This window comes from Seriola lalandi, unplaced genomic scaffold, assembly GCF_002814215.2.
Source record: "Seriola lalandi dorsalis isolate HSWRI2012SDOR001 ecotype SW California unplaced genomic scaffold, Sedor1 jcf7180002054417, whole genome shotgun sequence".
NCBI lineage: Eukaryota > Metazoa > Chordata > Actinopteri > Carangiformes > Carangidae > Seriola > Seriola lalandi.
In genome coordinates, this window is record NW_019524970.1 from 438,827 (window position 1) to 464,218 (window position 25,392).

The 25,392-nt window shown below is 40.7% G+C and overlaps 1 protein-coding gene across 8 annotated transcripts in view; it reads left to right on the forward strand.

Annotated features, from left to right (window-relative positions):
* Positions 1-25,386, forward strand: part of kirrel3b (kirre like nephrin family adhesion molecule 3b) — a 155,721-nt gene extending 130,335 nt beyond the window's left edge. For 2 of the 8 annotated variants that reach the window (XM_023410224.2, XM_087175112.1), the window contains 11 exons: positions 228-333; positions 6,272-6,420; positions 6,606-6,733; positions 7,209-7,335; positions 14,148-14,248; positions 17,576-17,786; positions 19,369-19,476; positions 19,999-20,082; positions 20,386-20,501; positions 21,259-21,345; positions 24,315-25,386. In XM_023410224.2, coding sequence (XP_023265992.1) covers positions 228-333; positions 6,272-6,420; positions 6,606-6,733; positions 7,209-7,335; positions 14,148-14,248; positions 17,576-17,786; positions 19,369-19,476; positions 19,999-20,082; positions 20,386-20,501; positions 21,259-21,345; positions 24,315-24,776 — 1,679 coding nt within the window. In that variant the 3' untranslated portion in view covers positions 24,777-25,386. The remainder of the gene's footprint in view (positions 1-227; positions 334-6,271; positions 6,421-6,605; positions 6,734-7,208; positions 7,336-14,147; positions 14,249-17,575; positions 17,787-19,368; positions 19,477-19,998; positions 20,083-20,385; positions 20,502-21,258; positions 21,346-24,314) is intronic. The other 6 variants (XM_023410226.2, XM_087175110.1, XM_087175111.1 and 3 more) reach the window with 6 other exon arrangements.
* The last annotated feature ends 6 nt before the right edge of the window (positions 25,387-25,392 follow it).

Consider the following 25,392-nt stretch of genomic DNA (forward strand, 5'->3'; position numbering starts at 1 on the left):
TCTTTTCTTTTGAGGTTGCATGTTTTCTAAGCTATTTATAAGGTGTCTATTTTGTCTCCTATGCAAAAATTTTGTGATATATTTTCTCTTTTTCTTTCCAAGCCTTATTCAGCCACAGAAAACGTCAACAACATAGTGTTTGTCTCAGGCTTACAGCTCACTACAGGATGTTTGAGGAGGCTGCCAGTTCTGTAAATGGTTGTTTCTGTGTCTCTATGTTTTTTTAGATCTCCCACTTGTCAATCTCTCAGTGGAGCCTCAGCCTGTTCTGGAGGGCAACCTCGTGAAATTCCACTGCTCCGCAAAGGCCAACCCTCCTGTCACACTCTACAGGTGAGAACTGTTTCTAGTCATGAACGCACAAAACACGAAAGATCCTATAACTTGGAAAAGAAAAAGAAAAGATCTGGCAATTAACTTTAAATGAGGGCCCCTGATCAATTGCTGGTGGGTAATTTATTTTCACATTAAGTCAACTTTAACACTTCATTACTGATAGCATTAATCATTGCCAGACACCTTCTTATCATGCCATCTTATGATGTTATATCTGCCCACACTTTGAAATGAAGAGAAGGAAAACAATGAAACACTGTCATGCTGAACAATTTAATGAAACTACACTTCAGAAAAAAAATAAAAAATTCATCTGGGGAAACCTTGTCATGTTCCAGTGGTTTGCAGCAAAGCAATGCGGTGCTTTGTTGCATAGCTGTTTGCTTTGTGGTCATACCATCTCCCTTGAACATTCGATGTCCATCAGTGTGTTGGAGGAATGCAGGAAATATGATGTGTGTGACATCTGATGAAGCTGTCAAGATTAAAGCTTTTTTTTTTCTTCCGAGATTGGGTTGTGTTTCACGGTTTACAGTAGAAAGACAGCCCCCCCCCCGGGGTCTGCTGGTGTGTTTAGGTGTGTGTATGGTACAGTGTGCGATACAGCAATGTTCTGTTTCAGTATATTATTTTATTTTCATTATTTTAAGGACAAATGTTTTAAAAAATGCAACTCTATTTCACTCTATGAAGATGTGGTCATTCGACTACACTCGCAGCAAAATGCCACGTGACCAACTCTCTGAGGAAGGTTCAAATCTGCCTAAGGAACATGTTTGATTATGGTTATGACTGGAGTGTTTGGAGACATTATTGCCATTTCTAAACTTCCAAAGACTAAAGATTTGAGAAATTATATATGTTTAAAATCCTCACCAGATGTAGTAGGTTTACACCAAGAATGTGAATGTTCTTCAGCGTCTCTTGACTTCCATTGAAAATCAAGGGAATGACTTAAGGATTACTCTTCGCAGCGTAGTTGGATAACAGTTTTGAGAACATGTTTCCACCTTGGCTGTTATGTGAAGGTTGTTGACACGGATAACTAATTTAAGTTCACTGCCAGTTTGAAATTGCAACAGCAAAAAATAAAGAAAACATCAAGGGATTTCAATGCTCTCTGACAAATAGAGAACTTTTGCACCTTTTGTGTTGGTGCAAGTGCACAGCTGGAAAAACCACCTTCCAACAGCTCATTGTGCAGCAGTCAAGTGCTGTCCTATCACCTACTTCCTGTGCTTATTGAACCTTATTGATGGATACATTCTTCATTGCTCTTGTTAGTAATTTGTCTTACTATATCTGTAATTGTGATGAAATAACTAAATTGGCAGTAATTATTCTGGTAAAATCTTGCATGGCCTTCCACAAGTGTAATACTGAAGTGATTTGTTAAGAGATGGTTTTCTGTGTGGGAGGTTTTAAAAACCCAGCAAAAAATAAATTGGATGAAATCGATAGCAAAGGGAATTGGCCGACTCGGAATCTTGTAATGGTACTGGGAAATAAAATAGATGTACAACACACTCACAGGTGGCAAAACAGAGATGTTGCTTTTTTGATGGATTCTGCCCTTTTGAAAAAGAAAAGGAGGGAGGGAGGGCAGTGATATTGTGGAAAACAAGGTTTGTATTTGATTGTGTAGGTTCACAGCAGAGACAGGACGTCTATTGCGCATGCAGAGGGATTTCACCTCCATAGTTATGAGACTGGATCAATGCTGGAATCAGGCTTCTCCCCAGGGTATCAAGAGCTAAGATGCAATGGCAGTTGAGTCGACTTTTTCCTTTAGTATGAAAACTACAGCATGAAAAAAGGTTGGAGGTTGAAGCTAAAGGAGACTAAAACCACCACTTTCCCATCATTTATTTCTTCCTTTCTTTCTCTTTTCTCCGGCCGTCTCTCTGCTGTCTGGTTCTCTGTCATTCACACAATCCACAGAAGGATTGAATAATATCTAGACATACTAATAACTTTTGAAACTTCAAGGTTATACTCTCTCAGTTCTCCAGTTTCATAGTCTCCCATTTAGATTTATCTGCAATTTATACAAGCACGTCGGGACTCCCATGCACCATTGGAGTTCAGGGCATGGTAGACAGGGGATTTTTGGGCCCCATAATGCCTGCCTGAGAGGCTTCGACTGGGGAGAGCCCCCCACAAATTCACCCCCAAGAGAGCAATATCACAGAGGAGAGCAGGAAGCTGGTCAAGCAGTGTGGGGCCATTATTCAGTGCTAATACACTCTGTCTACCCCAGATCAGATACGGCACAAGGACAGAGTAGCTCTTAGACGGATGGCCTCTTTTCCATCCCCAAGAGAGCCATCTATTCCCACTGTGCACTGAGCCTCTTTGCCATCCTCCAATTCAGTGGACACTTGAGACACTGGCCCAACATATTGGTGGCACTAGTCAAAGGCATGGTGCTTTCTGCTGCCTGCAAACCTTTGTGGTTGCCACGCTGGTTCAATAAATCTGACTTTAAATGTGAAAATGGAAATAAGATGTATTTCTACAGATACCTAAAACCAGAACACAGTTCAAGGGGGCAGTAAAGAGGGAAGGAGAGGGGGGGCTGGAGGAGAAGATGAAAGTGGTGCTGAAAGTGTGAATGAAGTAAGAGTAATGGGCATGTGTTTCAGTCAGCACTCAGGGAATCAAAGCACTCTGAGAGGGAAAGACGAGTGGGTCGGAACATCTTCATTACTGTTTATAATGGTAGGAGGGCTAACTGGCATACATCACAACCACTCAACCACCCTCTGATGAAGACACAGAGGGTTTTTCTCTAATCCAAACAAGAACCCGCCAGAGAGACGAGAAAGAATAACAAACAAAGCAAATCAGGTCCCTCGTCTACACATACAGCCATGCACAGAGCGACAACAAAAACCCCTCCTTTGCATAGCACTGCAGCAAACAACATCCCAATCCTCCCCACACTTATACTCTCAGTGTTGTTGTTGTTGTTGCTGCTGAATTCTTTGTGTGCTTTTGACACTACATTTGCCATACCTTCCTTCTCTGCAAACCTTGGAGTTGGCTAATTGATACATTTTGCTTGATGCCACTCCAACCGCTATTCCCAAACCACATTCTTTATGCCTACATTAGCTGCAGCCAGACGAGCTTTAAATGAGCGAAACAAAGTGCTCTTACTTACTTTTTTTTTTTTTTAAGCTGAAAGCGTAAATGCCAGGGTGCAAGTGTAACTGGTTCAGTAATTCACGGTGTAATTACAAAATTGTAGATTTATGTGCACCATTCCTGCAAATACAAATCAGTGCAAGTTGAAAATTAAAGTCTACAAGTCAGTAATAACCCCCGAAAAGTTTGGTATAACTCTGAAAAGTTAGGTGAGAAACGCTACAGATATCCAAGAAGTCAAAAAAGTCTCCTGCATACCCCAGAAAAGTTTTTTTTTTTTTTTTACTCCAAAGTTATTCCCAACTTTTTGGGTCTATCCAATATTTTCCGATAGATACACACGCATATGCTTATCTCCACAGCTTATTTTTACTCAATAATTCCTTTGCAGATCATAGAAAAAGCTCTGTAATTTAAGTCCACGTCAAAACTACTGCATGCTATTGCTAAACCTGCATATTTATTTTATATTCCACTGAGAATTCAGTAGTCATCACTTTCAGATTGCATGTTAGGGAGAATAGAATCGCACTGTGCTGTGCTTAACCATGCTGATAATAACTGTAGGGCCTGATTTATTCTGGGTCTTGATGCTGATGGCACAGATACCTTTCTAATTTAATTGTTACTGTTTTATTGCCTTAATCACATTCTGCAAATACAAAACTCTCCCCCTCTTCCACGTCTCCTTCATCCTCTGCTTCCATTAACGGCAGACCTGTTTATCTATATAACAGTGTTAGCTTACACAGCCTTGCACAAGCAAAAACACACACCCTGCACATTGAGGGCGCAGGATTCACACGCTTTGTCTGGGTCAAATCACTGAAGAGGATACAGCAGTGTAAAGTGAGTCAGCTATTGAGTAAGCTCATGCTGGCCCCTTCTAACCTCCCAAAGGGAATGCAGGTGTTTGTGATGCCCTGGGCCAGCTATGTTTAGACATGATTCTTGGACAAGACCCAGCACACCAACAGAGCTCCCATGCTCCCTGCGGACGACGGCATTCTGTCTCTGCTCCCTCTAACAGTGTCAAGGGCTCCCAAACCTGGCAGCGGCAACCTCCACTCGGGAGCAGCCGGCTGCCCAAACATCTGTGCTTACCCCATCTCAGCTCCCACAGTATGAGCTAGAAAAGTGTGGATGGAAATAAGTGACATATTGATATTTATGCAGTTGTCATAGTCTGCATCACTTTCATTATTGTCATCTTCATGATGGTCATGATAATGAAAAGCATCACCATCTTCATCAGCAGATGGAGTTTGGCCAATTGTCACTGAAATGTTCATTTTTACTTTTGTGATGTGACTGAAAGCTCCAGAACACCTACTTAATGGACCTTGAGGAGAGATTGAACTTTGAAACTCCTCATCATCATCATCGTCATCGTCATCATCATTTTCATTGTTGTCACTACTCTCATCATCATCATCATCTTCATCCTGATTACCACAACCATCACCAGTGTAATTAATATCACCGTCATCATCATTATCATCATCGTCATGTAAACAGCAGCATCATCATTAACATAATAGTTTTCACATTTGCAATCTTGTAGCATCCACTTGACTTCCTGGTTCCTTCCTGATTGCTCTGCGATGCAAAGAAATAGGCCTTGGACATATAAAGTGCCATATCTACGAAGCTATCCATTGGAGAAAGCATCTGTTTGTATTCACACAGACACTGTGCAGGTACTACTACTACTGGATCTGTTATGTAAAAGGGCAGACAGGCCAAGAACAAGTGTCTGCCCTAATTTAAATATTTTTGGAAACACAGGTGTTGTGAAGCTCTCAGCTGTGTCCTTGTCACACAAGAACACAACTCTGAAAAGATCTACTGCTGTAAAAAAAAAGCTAAAAAAAAAAAAAAAATCCCATGAAGCCCAATTAGAATTCTGCTTCACTTCACTTACTGATTGAATGAGGTAATCTGTTCTCATTTAAATGATAGCATTTCAGCCAAGCATGGGGCCAGCTTAGTCATGGAAAACAAATGAGTTCCCTATCCCGTGAAAACTGCTCTCAGTACTGGCAGGAATATAAAATGGAGACAGGCACCGGTTCCGTTGTCATTGTTTTCATTTGCCACATCAGCATGCAGCCACATCTCTTTTATGGAGGATGGCAGCGTTTATATACATGATGCATTGTATATCCCTCAGCACCATCTAAATTTTCCAAAGAGACCCGAGACGTCCGCAGATGCCTTCGCTTCACTTTTATAAATGGAACTTGTCTGTTGAAACAGCAGAGAGCCATCCACACCACGCAGAGCGAGACGTCGCTCCCTGTGACATCATAAAAGTATCACCTCAACACTTGAGGAATGTCTGTATCCCCGTCATAGAAGCTATCATTCACAAACACAAACAGATGTTCTTTATGTGATCCCGTGTCAATTTATTAACGTCAGCTGTTGTGTGTAATACAGTATGTGTCAACCAACGTCTTCAAAGGTGGAGGAGCTACCCATTTGTCATTCTGTGATTTGTTTTTCTTAGCTGGCACCCTGTGCTGCACTCTCTGCCTGGCGTAATGAGGAACGTGCTGTCTGCTCCGAGTCGCCGGGGAGCTTGTCACAGCATGGAAGGCTGCCACAAAAATATGCTGAAGCCAGCACAGAGAACCTGCCCCAGAATGATGATTTATTCACACAAAAGAAAGCTATTGACATAAGGAAGTGTGAAAACCTGTCTTAATGCCTTTTCCCCTTTTCCTTCATTTTTCCATTTCTTCCTCTCTCCCCATTCTCTGCCTTCTAATCTTCACACCAGGTGGGCCAAAGGAGGGAGTATAATCAAGGAGGTCTCCGGGGACACGTATGAGGTTATTGTGGACCACTCCTTCTTTACAGAACCTGTTTCCTGCGAGGTTACCAACCCTCTGGGCAGCACCAACATCAGCCGCAATGTTGATGTTTATTGTAAGTGGCTCCTTAAGCACTACTATGCATGTCTTTCAGTGATGCCGGCAACACTATAATGCATGATAAATGATATTTTATTTATCTATACATATTTTGACACCAAGCTCTAACAGATGGTGCAACCGAAGCTTATCCTTAATGCTGGATGAATTACAGACAGTTCATGATATTTATTTCAACAGTTGGCCCTCGCATGGCTGCAGAGCCTCAGTCCTTGCAAGTGGACCTTGGATCTGATGCTGTATTCAACTGCGCTTGGACAGGAAATCCTTCTCTTACCATAGTGTGGATGAAGAGGGGATCTGGAGTGGTGAGTATATTGATTCACAATCACAAACTGTCTCTGTTAAAGCCTGTTTTGGAGACTTTCTGTGATTCCCCCAGCCTTCGTGTCCTACAGTATATGAAGTACTTTGGGTAGTTTTCTTATGCCACAGCAGTCTGTTTTGAAATGTCCATTAAACCCGATATTTTAAAGCCATTACAGCCCTAGCCTCTTGGCCACCTGCTCTCACATGAGATCTGTTGATTTGATCCACAAATTTAGATGCATTCCACCTTTCCTTTTGTCAACATCAAAGGCCAAAGCCAACCCATCTACTCCACTGAGCTCAGACCCTAAATTGGATTTTAATAATTGAGCAGAGGTGCCCTTTAAAGTATTAAATGGTCCATGTGCTGCCTTGGTTCTTTGCCATAGCGCTGCCTTGTTGCTATCTCAAATGCAAAGGTGCCTTTGTTCTCATTGCATTTGATGATCTTTGACTTTTTTTTCCCCCCTACAGGTTCTTAGCAACGAGAACCTCCTGACACTGAAATCTGTGAGACAGGAGGATGCTGGGAAATACGTTTGCCGCGCTGTAGTCCCACGTGTGGGAGCGGGGGAGAAGGAGGTTTCTCTCACTGTCAATGGTGAGCTGTATTACTGACATGACTTTCACACAGACGGGCCCAGATGCACACCCACAAAGTTGTCAAACACATACACATCCAAGTGTGAATCTTGAGGTCTGGGGTCAATGGCAGCAAGAAGAAAGCAATTTGTCACAGGAGTCAGTATTCCGCTTCCTCTGTGGTTCATAAAAGCCTTCTTTCTATAAAACTTCCAACAGAATATGCTGCTTTATTTCTCTCCTGTCGTCTATAGCCTTTTCTTGGCAGCACAGTTAATTTTACCAGGCAGATACAGTAACAAAAAACATGCCATCACACACGCACGCACGCACGCACGCACGCACGCACGCACGCACACACACACACACACACACACAAACACACAAACACACAAACACACACACAGCACAGGGATGTGGCACATGAAAATTAATTTTCCTGACAAAGGTAATGTGATAAAAAGAGAGCTGTTTCATCAACAGTCATCACTGTGAAGTCTTCAAACATGAAAGCGATAAATATGGACTTAGTCTTTTCAAGATATGGTCACACATTTCATTAACAGGTGAAATGTACTTGAATGCTAATTATATTCCGCATGAGTCACAGGGAAGCTGCCTTTTCTGAGGCACTGACTGACTAATGAATACCAGCCTTGGTGGGAGACCTGGCAACTCTCAAACAAATGACTTCATTATCAGTGCTTGATATTCAGGGAGCATGCTTTGGTGTGGCAGAGGTTCTCAGTTGTGGGATTTACATGTCTCTTATTTTCCCCATGTCCATCTGAAAGAAACCTGGGACACAACAAAAAAAAAAAAAAAAATGAAAGAAAGCAGAGAGGGCTTTAAGATGCTGAAAATACGATGCTAAGTTAAAATGCTGACAGTGTCTCATTGTACATTTTGAAAGCTAACAAAAGAGTTTGCCTGTAAGCAACACTGGTGCTGATTTGAGGATGAAGATACCTCAAGTAGCAAACAGTGTGTGTAAAGATTTTCTTTTCAAAATCCAGACATTAGCTTTGCATATCAGAGAGAATGGGATACCAGTATTCCCTCCAGCACAAGATCTATGAACTGCAATGAGCGTCCTCCTTCTCAGCGAGGAATTCAGCTGAAATCGAGGCAGAAGAGGCGTAAGGCAAAATCATGACTAATTCTATTGTCTCCCCTTCTGTTGATAGCAACCTATACTGGCATCCTTTCTGCAGCCTTAATATGCAAACAGAATACATAATAACCAGAGTACCAGTTTATTCCAATGCATCTCTTTTCTGCTCGTGTAACCATGGAGATTGTGTTGTTTTCAGAAATGATGTCACGAGTGAAAGAAGATGGATTGTTTTAATAAAGATTAGAACACCACACAACTCTGAGAACACTGGGAAACATACAACAAAGCTGAAATGGCATGTTTATTTAGTCTCTGCAGACTTCATCTAAGCAGGTTCTGGATGACTTGTAGTCTTTTTTTTTTTGTTTATATTCTTCCTCTCTTCTTTTGCGTCTCACACCTCCCTGCCTGAATTGGTATTTGACATTCAAAAGCCTCCCTTCTTTTTACCCTTCTGAATAATTGAAATTCATCTCTTTTTTTTCCCCAAACCACATGAGGAATCCTGAGTCATTTCTTACTTGGTCCTTGAGGCGAATCAGAATGTCAAACTTGTGAAAGTGCAAACAGTGCGGTTGAAGTGGTGGCGTGAAGGGGGTGCGGGTGGTGGTGGTGGTGGGGGGGGGGTGTTCTCTCCTGAGGTTCGTGGATTGTCCTATGCCCCTGTCTCAACTGCAGATGAATGTGAGCTCTTTACCTCTTATCAGCCCATAAGCCCAACATCACTGACAGTCAGCAGGACTCAATTGATTCTGACAATGAATAACTAGCATAACGGATGAGTGAGCTTTTCAGGGAGGACGACCATGATACAGTAACATCCAGGCTACGCTGTGCATATTTAGAGTATTCATGATGCGACGGTGTCTGCTGCACATTTGAATTTTTCTTTGCTGTTTGTTTTCCCTGCAGGTGTCCCCCCGATTCCTTAATGCCATCATTTAAATTACATGTGTTTATAATTTGTCACTCCTCTGTCTCTCTCCTCTCTGCCGTTTTGTGTCACCGGCTCCCACTGTGGCACACCACATAGACATGAGGATTCCTGCTTTCCCTGGGGAAGAATGTAATTTAATTATAATCAAACAGCTAGCAGGGGAGGCAGTTTGTGTTTAAGTCACTAATGGATACATATTGCTTACTCAAATCAAACATCCTCAGAGTGGAAAGCTCCTCAGCATTTCATATGTGTCATATCCGTCAAGTGGCTGCATGTATGAAGAGGGGTGGGGGGGGGGGCTGCTGTGTACGTCCAAGCGTGTGATTATTTATATAGCATACAAAATATATGCATGGCTTTTTCCACAGTCCTGCAGAAGAGTCGGAATTGAGAGAAGTTATCTGACATGCTTGAAAGGATTTAGCTTGTATATGCTAAATGACCATATATTCATGCAATACATATTATTATCCATGTGTGTGAGTAGAACTGTACAGCCATTTGTGTGTGTGTGTCTTTGGGCTAAGCAATATGTATAATAACTCACATACAGTACTTGGGCAGCCTGGGGAGAGAAAGCCCATTTCCACAACAAGGAAGAGGGAGGGCTGGAGAATCACCCAACATCCCACAGAGCACTGGGTTGTTATAGATCTTCTTTTTTTTTTCTGCTGTTAGACAGCCTTTATGTACGAAGTTAATTACCATTCCAGCCTTCTTTAAACTGGCAATGACACCATATAAGAAAGAAAAGCACAAATTAATGAAGGAGAAAACTGCATTTGAGATGCAGCACATTTTATCTGACCAGCTAAATTTAAGCATAGTTAGATATGATCAGCAAGACTTTCCGGGAGACTTTGAACTCACTTTCCCCATTATGTGCACCTGCCGCATGCAGTGTCTCTACCCAGCCCAGACACTAATTTATTTATTAATATGTGTGTATCTTTAATATATTCCCTCACCATTTTTAAAAAGCTAGATGAGCAGTGAGGTTTTCTACCCGGACGCTTCATTCATTAGTTAGGGTTTACAGGCTTATATGACTGCTGAAGCACAACAGCTCTGAGATCAGCAGCTCCAAGGTGCCTTTTATGTGCCCTGGGAGGGCGAGAGGGTCCAAAAATCTTCCTTGGTACATGCAATCAAGTGGAAAGGAAGCCTAGAAAATAAATAGCCAGCACATTAGCAGTCAGTTCCCACTGATAATAATCAGTGGGTTTCATGGCAGCTTGGATCGTCATCAGGTCAAATAACTACAAACTCACATCACAGGTACAATTTAAACACCGGCTAAAGGCATGAATTTACCTGTTAATGGAATAGTGGGATTGGATCTTATAGTTGCACCCTTGTGCCCTTTATGATAGTGTTGTGTCTGCATTGAGAATGTTGAGATCCTCCATGATATACTGTCAAGCAGTCTCATCGTCATTCTTAACATGTTAAATACTGATTGAAATCAAATTTGGATAAAGCTTTAATTATAGCTGGAGAATAACATGATTACCTGCACCGAGTTGTTGCTGTAAATGCATTTTGCAGTGAAGTGCAGTTTGGATCACGCTCCACAAAGAGAAAGAGAGGGGGAGAAATTACAGTCTGGTCCCTGTTGTAAAGATGGATGGAGCCAAAGCAGGCAAACGAGGTGAAGAGTATTCAGGGTAGTAAAGAGCGTGTTTCTACAGAAGTTAAACATAATGGCTACCTCTGACGGCCAATTAGGGATGAAGATAAAATTATTTGTGATTACAGCTCCTCATCCACTCGGACTTGCTGCTGTTAATGTGATATAGGGCAGCTGAAATAGCAGGAAGATTAAGCAGTAATGATTCTACCCCGGTCTTGCAGTAACACATATTATATAAACTATCATTGGAGATAAAAAGTTAATAACAACAGTAACACTCATTAACACATTGTATCTGATTACTCTTTTCTGTTATGTTTGGAGACATTATGACTTCAAAGTCACCCTAGAAGCATTCCTCTTATGGAAATCATGTAACCACTATTTATTTGCATTATGAGAAAACAAGTATGTGTCTATGTATTTACATCTAAAGACATCGAATACTGAAGCCGGTACATTTAATCTAACAAAGTTGTTAACTCATCAACACAAAAAACTGACTCTGCTTGGCAGCTTCAACACATAGGCAGGATCGCTGCACCATGGATTTCTCCCAGAGGAGAATGTGGCCACCAGTGACCATACAAGACATTTTTCTTCTGTTTCAGTTGCCCTCTGGATGTTTTGTGCTCTCTTTTATCACACAAAGAAAACAGAGAAATCAAAAGAGCTGCGTTGAGGTAGCAAGGAAATGTCAAGCTTTGGTTCAAAGCGGATGCCTCAGTTTAGAAAAGGAAATGTAAGCCCTGGCCTTTTGACACCCACACCGATATTGTGTAATCAGACTCCAGCGTCCACTCCAGAGTTAACACCTCCTCAAATGAATGGGCGAAACATTGTACCCAACATTTTGATTACCTCCCCTGCTGCTAACATTGATGTTGTAGTGCCACCCAGCTTCGCTCTACCAACGTGTTTGTGCTCTGATCACATAGTGCAAGTGGTAAACACGTACTTACATGCACACGCACACACAAATGCACATGGATACTTTCAGGCGAGGCTGAGCCAGTGAGATAAAACTATTTAATTATATTCCTCATTTGCAGCTCTGATCCATAAGATAGATCCTGCCCAGCCCCCAGGCAATTGATCTTGTTGTATGTTGACATTTGGAGCTCCTGCAAACCACATACTTACATTTCATCTCTTAATCACAAGTTAATGCATGCACATCACACGTGCAAATGTCCTCATATTAGCTATAGCACACACATGCTGTACTAATACATGTTGGCAAAGTAGTGAAAGACGGGAAACAGCTTTTAGTACATTTTTCTCAAATTGTCTGCAGCGTTCATTCTGCAGCACTAGCAGCCTTCCAGCATCCTCCAGTAGCATACCAAGACACCATCTGGCAAAGTCTCATTAAAATGCTAATTCATTTTAATAAGAGACAGGTAATAAACTGCAATTATGTATCGTCAGAGAGAGCGGGAGTTTGAGGGAAGTTGGCGGGGAAGCGAGTTGTCTCACTAATCAAGAAGCTGCCTCACTTGCCACCCCCTCAGACCCACATTCTTAACCTTAACCATCACAAGAGATGTGCTTAATGTTTGATTTCAACATCTTAAAGGGCATTTTTCCAAGTAAAAAAAAAAAAAACGGATAAGATGGAAACCTTTCCTGGTGTTATTTTTGTGGGAGTGTCTGGTGGAATCCAGCCTTTAAATTTAAGAAAATATGGGTGGATGAGAGCAGTTCGTGGAGAGATTATGTCAGTGTGTGCTTGTATTTTTTAAATTGAATTATATCCACAATAAGTCTGGATGGCTCAAAAGAAAATTTGCCCACAGAATAACAAAATCACTCAGAATGTGGTGAGCTGGTAATGTGAACAAAGTCAAAGCTGATGATTGAAGCCCATATGATATTTTATTTTTATTATTATTTTTTTTTTAAATGATAATGTCGGAAACAGCCAATCAATCAAAATTTATAGTTGCATGCAAACAGCAGAAAATGAATAATCAATGAACAATCAATGTCCAGGTCAGGAAAAAATGAAACAGGAAAGTCAAAGAAAAATTGTGAAAAATGTGTTAAAATTACCATCAAGATTACCAGCTGCCTTTTTCACTCTTGGTAAATAGAATTCAAATATAAAACTAATGTAAACCATTGGCTCTACTGTGCTATTCTGTCATTTTACTTACAGTGAGCTCTTCAGAACCAATGGGAATATACTCTTAAAAGACAGAATTGGGTCATGTGTGACATCTTGTCTTCATATTAGCGCTGTCACCTGGCGTGAACAGCCTCCAGACCAGATGGCAAGCAGACCAGTCGTTTAGACTGAGCTGCCCTTGTCAGACGAGATCTTGTAGCCTGACCAAGGTTTAACACATGCTGGCTCCAAGTCCATACCTGCAGCTCATGTTAATTGAACCAGTCCTGATTACATAGTTTGCAATTCTTATAAAGTCAATCAATTTAATCAAATTTGTTTTTGGAGAAACCTGAATTACACAGAACATCTTTTAGAGATTAGGCAAGAGGTTTATTTATAGTATATTTATGATATGAACAATGAATAGCTCTAAATATAATATATTATAATATGAAATAAAACATACTGATGTTTGCATATTTATAGAGAGCGGGGGTTTAATGTCTAGTTATTTTCTGATTGGTTCAAGGGTCAAATCTGCTTCGATTGAAGTGAAACACTGCAACAAGTGTGTTATCTCCCCACAATGGCATTTTTCTCTTTCCATCTGTCTGGTCCTGATTACACTCCAAAGAACTGCTGTAGCACTCTCCAGCAGCGTTTATCTCAGTGGGAGAAATCAAACCAGCCATAAATCAACAATTTCTTGATCCAGAATGAGGCCTGGGCCTCCACTTATGCCCTTCATTCAGTCCTGGCATGTCCTTGGCTCGACTGTACCAAGGGATGAGGAATGTTCACACCGTACCGCAATACAATTTTCCCCAGGAGTCTCAAATTACCAAACACTTGAGGTGTTACTGCTTGGAACAGTGGAGCGATTACAACATAATGTACCACAAGAACTCGATTGAGCAGAATTGTCATATAACCTGAAACTGAAAATGAATTTAATTATTCATGTTTCAATTTCTATGACTCATCTTCAAACTTTTTTATGATTTTTTTTTTTTCTCTCTTTTTTTCAGGGCCACCTACTATCTCCAGCACACAGACTCAGCAAGCTTTACATGGAGAAAAAGGACAAATCAAATGTTTCATTCGAAGTACACCACCTCCAGACCGCATTGTAAGTACATCATCTGGACTGTTTTGTTTATTCTGATCTCATCTCCGTCTCAGCTTTTCCTGTTGTCATTGCCAGAACACAACTGAAACTACAATCATGAATAGGTTTTTTATGGCTTTATATCACCTGAACAGCAAAAATTAGATTCATATAATGGCTGATCTTTTCCTATCTGCCTCTGGAATATAATGCCTGACTGAACACTATTGATCTGTTAACTACACGTGGACAATACCCACAAATAAAAGCCTGAAGAATTTGGTACCATTAGCTCCATCATTTGTTTTCATATTAAAAGGTGAGCATGAAACTACAGTTTGAACCCTCAATTTCTCATTTAATCCACACTTATGCTCTGTTAGCACTGATCCCATTAAGATTTATGGACCTTATATAAACAACCTACTCTCTGAGCTCACTTTGCGCATATTATTAATTTGTGTGTGTGTGTGTGTGTGTGTGCGCGTGCTGGTGTGTACGTATTTGCATATTTATGCAGTTAATTGCTATACTTTGTCATCTAATGTGTGTTTTTATTATATTGATGTCCTGAATTAACTAGCAACATAATTAATATCAGGTTTATTTGAGAGGTATGCCTGTGGAGGCTGGGCTGCTCAGTCTTCAGTGTTTATTTTGGATTCCAAACTTTTTATTAAAAAGAGAATTACGATTCATCAATAATACAGTATATGGTTATGTTAAGTCAAGTTAGTTGAACTTATAAAGATTTATAATCACGAAACCAAGGACTTTACAACATCCAACATCATCTATCCTCAGACTCCAAAAGAGATTTTAAGAGTAAGGACACAAAAAGCTTTTTGTCTTTCCATAACAACATGAAAAGATTTGAATCAAGGCAAAATTTGTAAGATTGTAACACTGCTTTTCCACCTCTTTATTTAGCCACCTGTCCATTAGTGCAAGCATGAAGTTGAATGTGTTTTTTATCCCGAGTACCATGTCGTCTTTCTCGCTTTGTCTCCAGTATAATGAATTTCCTTGTTTTGTAGTTAAAGATCAGCAAAGATCTATTATGTAATTCTCACCATAGTCACCCAGAATCCATGCCGTCTCCACCTCCGACAAAGGCAGCAACTGAATGGCACGTGTTAAATTACCATAGCGTTGCATAAATAAAAAACAGTATATGCAAATATCTATTGCTTTCTAACGTTTCTCTCACCACATCACAACACAAATGTCAACACAACTTCATGTTTGTCAATCATGTCTCAAGTGCCATCGCTTCCTCATACCTAATATGCCGGGTTTTGGACATTTTGTTATGCTGTTATTTCAAATTACATTTATTCAAGATATTCTGTTTTTAGACACCAAGTAGTAATTAATTAGAAGTAAATTTGTATGTACACATTTCATAACAGACTGAGTTGGCATCCAGTGCTGCCTATAACCTAGAATTCTTTTATTCCCATCAACATCCAATGTTGGGAACTAGACTAAGTAAGTTCTGTTTCTAATGAATAAGAAAACAGTTATTTGATTGAATAAAGTGCTTTGCAAATAAATATTACCACTTATCATTTGAAATATTTCTGATAGATACAAAATGTCCAGAAGGTCAAAGAAATACATCTGAATAAAGTGTGTGCAACAGTAAGAGTAAATAATTCTGCTTCTGAAAGGATACTGTAAGTTTTGTTGTTAAAACGCAATCTGTATTTTAAAAATATTTTGCCATCATAATTTTTAGTCTACTCCAAATGATGCACAATATCTATTACCCAACCTTCTTATACTCCTCCGGTTCGCAGCAAGCACAGCTCTATAAACGGTTGCCTGCAGTCTCTCAACAGCCAAATCCAAAAAACACAGTGTTTCAAGCACTGTGGTGAAAAGAGAACTGCTTTGGGTACATGCAGTTTGCAATTATCCATTAGACATTAGCTCAGTCTACAGATGCTGCAGATATCTCACTCGGCTGGCAGTTTGTCAAACAGAGATGAGCAGCAGAAAATGGGCAGTTAACAAAAGCAGTTTTAACCATAAAATGCTGGTCAAACATGTTTTACCAATCCACAACAGAACAGAAAATTATTACATTCCTGTTTATTTGTGTCCTGTGAAGAGTTTTTTTTAATTCACTTAGCTATTCAACGGAAAAAAACGAGCTAATGTCCCTGTATTGATACTTGTAACTCATACCACCTTATAACAGACTGAAACATAGCTCTCCTCTTATTATTTTAGAGTATATGGTTCGTGTCTTCATGGTCACCATGTGTCTCCATGGATACATGCACTTTCAGCAGCACAACATAAACCACACAAGAACATATAGGTGAAATTATATAACGACCAGGCCAGCACCATCCCATTAAACACCTTCCAATGAACTCAAACACCCACTGAAAGAAGCATCTGCTGATTAACACTGGGTGGTTATGTAAGTTATATAAAGCACGGATGTGTGATGCTTTGTCACCTTTAATACTTGGACGCTATAGGTCCCTTGTTGAGTTACTCTCGTAACAAGTAGTAGTTGTTATCAGGTGAAAGTCGGTTTCTATTCTTTTCGTCACTGAACATATTTAGATGGCTTGCAAGACTTTGACACACTAGAAAGCTTTATGGCTGTAGCTTTTCAAAACCACATGAGGCACTGTACAAAAGGAGGTTTCATTGTTAACATACAAGGTTTTGTTTGTATTCAGTATTCCTCAACAAAATTCACAGAATGCATGTTTACCTCATAACAAGACAAAGAGTCTACAGCCATGCGAGCAGCTCTGTGAGGCTGTACTTGGGCCTTGAGCTAAATGCCAAATGTTAACGTCAACACGCTACCAAATCTTCACCCACTGGTGGTGCTAGATGAAAAGTTATGGAATCACCAAAGGATTCAAATTTGTCTTGAGGGGGACATGAATGTCTGTCGCTAACTTCATGGCTATCCATCCAGAAGCTGTTGAGACATTTCACTCAAAACCAGAAATGTCAACTTCATGCTGTGGAGGAAAAGTCAGGGGGTCACTAAAGTCAATAAGGTTTGTCTTCTCAGGACCATGAATGTTTGCATAAATTTCATGAAAATCCATCCAATAATTTTGGAGATATTTCAAAGTGGCAGACCTACTGAGAGACCATCACTGCCACAGCATTGCTAAAAACTAGCAAAGCCTGTTAAGGAGTTGAAAGTTGAATTTTTTTACATGGGCAATACTGCCTCGGGCCCTTACTGGTAGAACATAAGGTATTTGGACAATAAAGAGACTCATTACAGTACTCATCTGCAGCGCCTGTAGTGGTCAAAAACTTAAAATATTACCTACCACCTCTTTGCCCTCTGTCTCCTCTCAGGCTTGGTCATGGAAGGAAACCGTGTTGGAGTCTGGAACATCTGGCCGCTACACCGTAGAGACGGTCACCACAGAAGAAGGAGTAATCTCCACACTCACCATGAGTAATATTGTTCCAGCTGATTTCCAGACAATCTACAACTGCACGGCGTGGAACAGTTTTGGCTCTGACACCGAGATCATACGCCTTAAGGAACAAGGTGGGAGCCAAGGTCTGACAGGTTCCAGCTTCCTCTTCTTCACGTCACGTGACAGTGGTTATCTAGATAGTGGTAGATGGCGTATGGTGACACAGCAATGGTGTTTGTATCAGTGTGGTTGTGCCTGCCTGCGTCTGTATATTTTGTACACAATCAGTGCATTTGTGGGTGAATGTACTTTTATGTATGTAGGTAAGTGGGATGGAATTTGATTACTAATTGAATTATATAGAGACACAAATTTTCAATAGATGTATTTAATGTCAGAATAGTAAAATCAATGGACACAGATTTTAGTATACAATCATTTCTCACTTTGATACAACGATTTTTTATTTACTATCAGAAATATGTTGTTCAAAAATGAAATTTTACCAATTTGGAATTGAAGGATGGTAATACATAGTTACACTGCATGACCTAAATTCTGAAGCTTTTGATTTACAGTAAATGTGACACCGATAAATTCCTTATAAATTAGTTTTCTGGGTTAACATGAAGTGCAGCTCCCTTGTAATTTGAACTGCTGACCATCAGCAGACACTGCTCCCTACATATGAAACGCACTGTCTCTGCTGCTTTCTTTATGTAAACAAGACACAAAGTAAAACATTTCTTTTGCTTTAAAAATGAATACTTTTTATCTATTGACCTTTCCCCCTCTGTCTAGGGGGAAGCTGTGTTTTCTATCCACTTATCATAAATGATAAATTATAAGCTGCTTATGTGAAAGTGACATTGATCAATGAAGACATTAAATAGGCTTTAATGGTGTAGGAAGAGCACTTGGTTGTTCAGCGTTTGTATTAAAAGCAAGAAGGTCATAAATGTGGGCTGGTAACTCAGGTCCTCATTAAACCACTCTTTAATGAGGACTTTTAATGTTGGAGCAGCATATAGATGTGTGCCTGCAGGTTTAATCTCTTCCTCGTCACAGATGCACTGTAACATCCTTGCAGAAACACACAAACATGATTATGCTTAAAGGAATGTGCGCAGTCTTGCACTCCTCTCAATGAAAATAAAAGCCCTCAGTGAAATGCTTCTATTTGCCTAAATGAGTGTAAATAAAAAAGTTATTAGACAGTAGGATAATGAGATTATATTAGAAGGAAAATGTTTACCCGGCACAGATAACAAAAGATTTGGTAATTCGTTTTTGTAACATTTTCCAGTTATTGGGATATGCAGTGCAGAAGTTGTGGCATTGTGCCTGAGTATTTTCATTACATAGCCTTGTGCCTAAGGGACAATACCCAAGTCACTTACAGGGATAAAATATAGCATATCTCCCCTTATTTCCTGATTGTTGCAGAGACAGAGAGGAGGGCGAGATGAGGAGACTTGGTGCATGTGTGTTTGTGTGTGTTTGTGTGTGTTTGTGTGTGTGTGTGTGTGTGTGTGTGTGTGTGTGTGTGTGTGTGTGTGTGTGTGTGTGTGTGTGTGTGTGTGTGTGTGAGAAAAAGAATGATGGACTTCACATTTTGACTGTTCTATTGTGTGCTATCTGTCACTATACTGAATTTAATGTATATTTGAGATTATTTGTGATATGTTATTGTAGAAGGACATGTCTCTTTTTTGCTCTCTGCAGAGTCTCTCCCAGTGGCGGTGATCATCGGCATTGCTGTGGGAGCTTTTGTGGCCCTTATTGTCCTCATGGGCACCATTGGAGCATTTTGTTGCACCCGCTCCCAGAGAAGTACGTCTCCTCTTCCCTTTCACATCTGCTGAGGCATGCATGCCAAAGTACTGTATGGCCCCCAAGCACGCTAAAACATGTCCATCTATTCAAATGTAGATTTTTTTTTGATGTCTGTAAATTTTGAGTTTTCTTAAATATGGGGCATCTGTAAAAAAAAAAAAAAAAGAAAAAAAAGAAAAAAGATGGCAAGTCATTGGCAGCTGCTTCAAAATTTCTGTCACAAGATAAATTGCTGGAACATAGTGTCAAACTTAATAAAAGATGAAATCACTGAGATGGTGAGGTGCTGAGATGGACATCTTTTTGTGGTGCAGAGATTGTGATAAGGGTTCATTTCATGCAATCTCAGTCTGGCTGCATTCGCTTTTGAGGCTATTTACAGTACATCCTGCGCTATGTTCACTGCCACCCACCCATGTACCATGTGACTCTGGTTAGAGACAGTCAGCCACTGTCTCTTTCCAAGAACCAAATTGTGCTACTGGTCCCTTCAGCATGTCTATTGTCTGTATACTACAGAGGAAGCGCACCTGGTTATGCCCTCACTGCCCGTCTCCATCTGTGCTCACCAGAGAGAACTTGCAAGCAAAATTAAGACAGAAAGTAAGACTTTGTTATATGACAGTATCATCAGCATTGTCCCCAACAGAATGAGCCACCGTGAAAGGCTGTGTGAGATTGCATATGTATGCAGAAAAAGATAATCTTGTGTTGGCAGGAAACAAATGATTAATAATGCTTTGTATTGTTTTCGGGAAAGGGGGGAGCTCCCACAAACCAAACCAAGGGATCTTTTGCTAAATTCTGTAATACTGCAAACTGCACTGGGGGAAATGATAATGTCAACAAATACAGAATGGTGTTTATCCAGCTTATTGAGATATATGTGTCGTCTGTTTCTGCCAGATCTGAAAGGAGTCGTGTCTGCGAAAAATGACATCCGGGTGGAGATTGTACACAAAGACCACAATGCAGCACGAGAAAACGAAGAACACACCTCCATGAAACAACTGATGGTGAGTGTGAGTGTCGCAGCATACTACTTTCCACTTCTTCCCGTTTTCAGAAATAAAATCTTTTTTTTTGGGGGGGGGGTTATATTTTTGCATGGCCATCTTAAGCTGACAGTAACATAATGAATGCACTTTACTATCTGCATTGTTATTTCCTTTGAAATACATTATTTTGTGAGTAATGGAAGAACAGAAAGGCATATACAGTAGATTGTACATATGTGCTGCAGTCAAAGCATAAGGGGATACATTTATCAATATGATGCCAGTATTCCTATGAGCAGAACAGACCCCAATACATTGTAACTATGGAGATGCCGATGCATACTGGGTAATCCTACAGTGGGTGTACTTCTGTATCTGCATGCCCTCTAGACACACAAAGACCTGTTTCCTCTTTGGAACTCTACCAGTGTTTTGGTTTTCATGTAATTTGCTCCAGGGCTGGGCTATTTGTAGTTTGAGTTTTTGGATTAGATTTTCTTTCAAAAATACTTAATACAGTCGATACTTGATGTTAGTGCAGGGAAATGAGCTTAGCTACCTTGCAAATTTACATTTTGTAAAGATAAATAAAAGATATTCACGGATACATTATTAATGTTCCCTGCCAGCCCTAAATGAAGGTGAAACATGTCTGACTGATATTAAAAAAGAAGAAGGTAATAAAAGAGAAATCATTCAGTCTCAAAATGTCATTACTCTGAGTGCAAGAGTTTCAAAAACTACACAGACTCTTAGTATTCTTTCCTTGATTTCTGTGCAGGTTGAACGAGGAGAGTTCCAGCAGGAATCTGTTCTCAAGCAGCTGGAGGTATTACAAGAGGAAGAGAAGGAGTATCAGCACATTAAGGTAAGATCAGTGGTGCACTGGCCATCAGACAAATCCCAGTGTGCTGCCACATTTGTGAGCCGGTGGGCCATCTTTTTACTGCCCCCCCTCTGTGTGCCTGTCTTTCGGGGTGCACAGGAGAGTGAGTGTTTTCTGGGACTAGGCTCACCGACCCAACCCAGTGGATAAGTCCAGAGTTGAATTTCTTTCCCAGTGCACCCCTGGGTGCAGCTCATGAAACAATGACAGCGTGAATGCAGCAGAACAAGAGTAAAAGGTGGTGAGAGAGAGAGCGAGAGAGAGAGAGAGAATGCCTCCTGGGCAGAAGGTGGTCTTCAACTCTGGGACGAAAATAGCTAAGAAGCATTAATCCCCCTCCTGCTACACATGATTTTCTAAGGATAAGACCACAGGCGAAATGACTCCTGTTAGAGGTCTGATTTTATTAATTAGTCTCATCAACGGTGGTTCAAGAAATCAGCGGTTGGTTGGCCCATAAGCTGTTATTTAAGTTACATAAGTGGTTACTTATACCTTATACATGGGACAGGACTATTTTAAAGCACATATAGGACTGGAAGAAGTGCTGGGCATTTATTAGATGTGCTGATTTAGCTCTCTCAGCAGCATTTCTAACCTCTTTCAATTTGGAATATACTTAACTTTTGCCAACTCTTTTTAGCACACTCATAGAAATGGGTTATGTGACATATCAAAGCCTCTGGGACCTGAAGATAAACCTTTATCCAGTCTATTTAGCAAATCATGTCCAGAAAAACTCTCAGCTTGTTTTGGCTTTAATAAGGATATATGTGACTTTCTTTTTTTCTTTCTGGTCCCAGTGTTGTTATTTGTAAGCCGTGAGTGTTTACAAAGTCTTACAGCTTTATTATAATATTCTCAGATATTCCAAACTTTTAAACTAATCCCTTAGTTCATTCTTTTTTTCTGTTACACCAGACAGTTTACACTTGTAACAAGTCCCAAAACAAATTAAAACAAACACACACACTGGATTTTATCACTTTTTTTCTGTAGATAAGTACACCTGAATTTCAGAGTAAACTCTCGGATTACTGAAGAATGAGGTTATTAAAAAACTGTATCTACACTAACACGCAGCTATGCAGCTAAAGTATTCATTTTAATCTCATCGCCACTAAACAAGCAGCATAACCATCAGTGTGTGAGACAGACTGAGTAAACACAGTGTGAGTCACAGCCCTGTTTCGACTCTTCGGGTGGCAGGTAACAAGAGACAATAATGATATATTTAGAAACATGATTTACGAGTCTGACGTCAGGTACTCCGGCCACTGTTTGATCAATGACATCCACCCTATAGTGTCTTTTTACATCCTCTGATATCAACAATCTTGCTCCCTAACACTTTTGGAGCTCATATGCAGGCTGGGTCTGCACATATGAAAAAGACTTAAATGTCACTTTGGTCAGATCCAACTAAACGTGTCTTATTCAGTTAAGCCCATATTCAGTGAATGTAATAAAACTGACTTCAGGGCTATTTATGGCTGTCCACCTATCTACATGGCAGTGAATGGATCAGCCTGTAAAGATGAGGCACTTTGCTTTCAGTTCTCACATGAAAGCACTCCACCACTTGTAACTCTTGCCATAAATGATCCACACGCGATTTGGAAGATTGTACAGATTGTACAGGTTCTTGTATCAAGGCCCTACTCACTTCCTTATAGGCTAACTTTTATTAAAGGATGGCTACCCTCTCCTCTTGCTGTTGTCAGACCAGCAAAGTAACCTTGAAAATTAAATTACTACTTTGCAGGTTGTTCATTCAAATGAGTCAATAAAACGCATAAAAAAAACCCCCCTTACACCAATAATAATTTACTATTTTAAAACAAGACAGGGTCACAGTTACAGTTAAAATACATAATATTGTGCATTAACTAAAAGTTAAATGGATTTCATCAGAAATACACGCCATGTCAACAGTGTAATGAGACAATATGAGCAAGGGGATATTTTTAGCGTCCGCTCAGACTCTGCTGCATGCTCAAGCTCATCAGTGCCACAGAAAAATATTCTGTCCCATTCATTTGTCCTCTTGTTCAAACGAATGTTAGCATTGGCTCCCTGGAGTGTGCCTCTGTTGTGTTTGCCTGCTTACCTGCACCCCTGCATCCCTCAGGCTGGATTTTTTGATATTTAATGACAGCGTGCATGAGGCGGGGGGGGGGGGGGGGGGGGGCTGAAAAAGAGACAAAGGCCAGACACAAACAATCTCCCTGTCTGTTGTCTGATAATGACAAGCATAACGAGGATCCTCTCAGGTTGTCTTTCTCATTTCCCCATTATGAGCATTCTTCTTCTGGGATTTGCCACCATGCTCACTATGCTTGACATTCACATCCATTCACGCAGGAAAAAAAAAAAAAAAACACACGCAGATACACACACACACACACACACACACACACACACACACACAGCCCGAACTGGACCCTTAGCAACAGCGCTTGCAGCCTAGCATACAAGTGGCACAGTTGTAGCCTCAGAAGCCATTTCATTGCATACATGAAATAACAGACACTACAACCCGTTGAGGTCCAATTAAAGCTGGTATGTGAGTAAACTTTGCAATGACGCGTAGGATGCCAAACTGTGAATCATCAAGGCCCACTTAATTAGAGAAGCATGATTTTAAGGTTAGCATGGGGGCTGCCTAAATCCTACCACTAAGCTTTGCCACTATTTTTCGTTTTTCTCATGATGTACGCAGCAGCCTGTTTCCTTATTTATTCAGCAATTTGAATAGTAATTACTGCCAGTTTGACCTTGGCTCCTGGAGAGCTTCGACTAGAATACATGTGAATGCATATAGAAAGAAAAGGATGATTTTCTTTTCCCCCTTTTTTCCTATATTGTTGTGTTGTTGCATTTAGGTAGAAAAACAACAAATACATATATTTAAAAATAGTAATAATAATCTTTCTATCTTGGATTTTTAGGACCCTACAAATGGCTACTACAGTGTTAATACCTTCAAGGAGCACCACACGCCAACCATGGCAGGGAATCAGTCCACTGAGGTGCGGAACCCCACAAACACAGGTACCCTGGGCAAGCAACGAGTACCGACGGGCATGTCCTTCACTAACATCTACTCCACTCTGGGAGCAGGTCCCAACCGCCTGTATGACTACAGCCAACGCTTTGTGCTGGGCATGGGCAGCAGCTCCATCGAGCTATGCGAGCGGGAGTTCCAGCGTGGTTCACTTAGCGACTCCAGCTCCTTTATCGACACACAGTGTGATAGCAGCGTCAGCAGCTACAGTAAGCCGGACGGCTACGTGCAGTTCGACAAAGACAGCAAGGCATCAGCCTCCTCCTCCTCCCACTATTCCCAGTCCTCTTCGCAGAACTCAGACCTCACACGGCCCCTCCAGAAGCGCATGCAAACCCATGTCTGACCACCAGGGAGGGAGGGTGTTTGAACGGGGTGTAACAAGCGGCCAGGATTGTAAAACTGTGAAAGAATCAGCTCCCAGGGGCTCCTGAAGTAACTGTGTCACTGTGTGTTTCCTCTGGATGCCTGGAGACGCCGGGGCTGGCTTTAACACACCGTGTGACTTGTTTAGACTTCTCAATATCCCAAAAAGTGGATCAAGAAGCCTTATATTCCTCATGCTTAGCTCATCAACCACCTCCTTTTTTAAACCCATAATCAGAATTGTGCCACAGAGAGGTTATTTGCCAACACAGAGACAACACAAGTTTGGAATCTGAACATTCAATTCTTGGTTTTTACAGTGGGATTGTTAGAAGATTGGATGGCAGGAATACAAGGCTTTTGTGTGACAATCAGTTCCCCTGGCAAAGACCATTTTTGCCTTTTGAAGATTGTCATTCAGAAAAACTGAGATTGTTGTAACAACTGTTGAAGCACTCAGCACGAAAAGCACGATAATGAGTGTGAGCCAATGTCCTGCTGCTCCCCTGTAGTTTGAAGCACAAAAAACGAATGTGCACGTGTTTTTTTTTTTTTGTTTTTTTTTTGTGTTAAAACGATAACTCCCCCCACCCCAC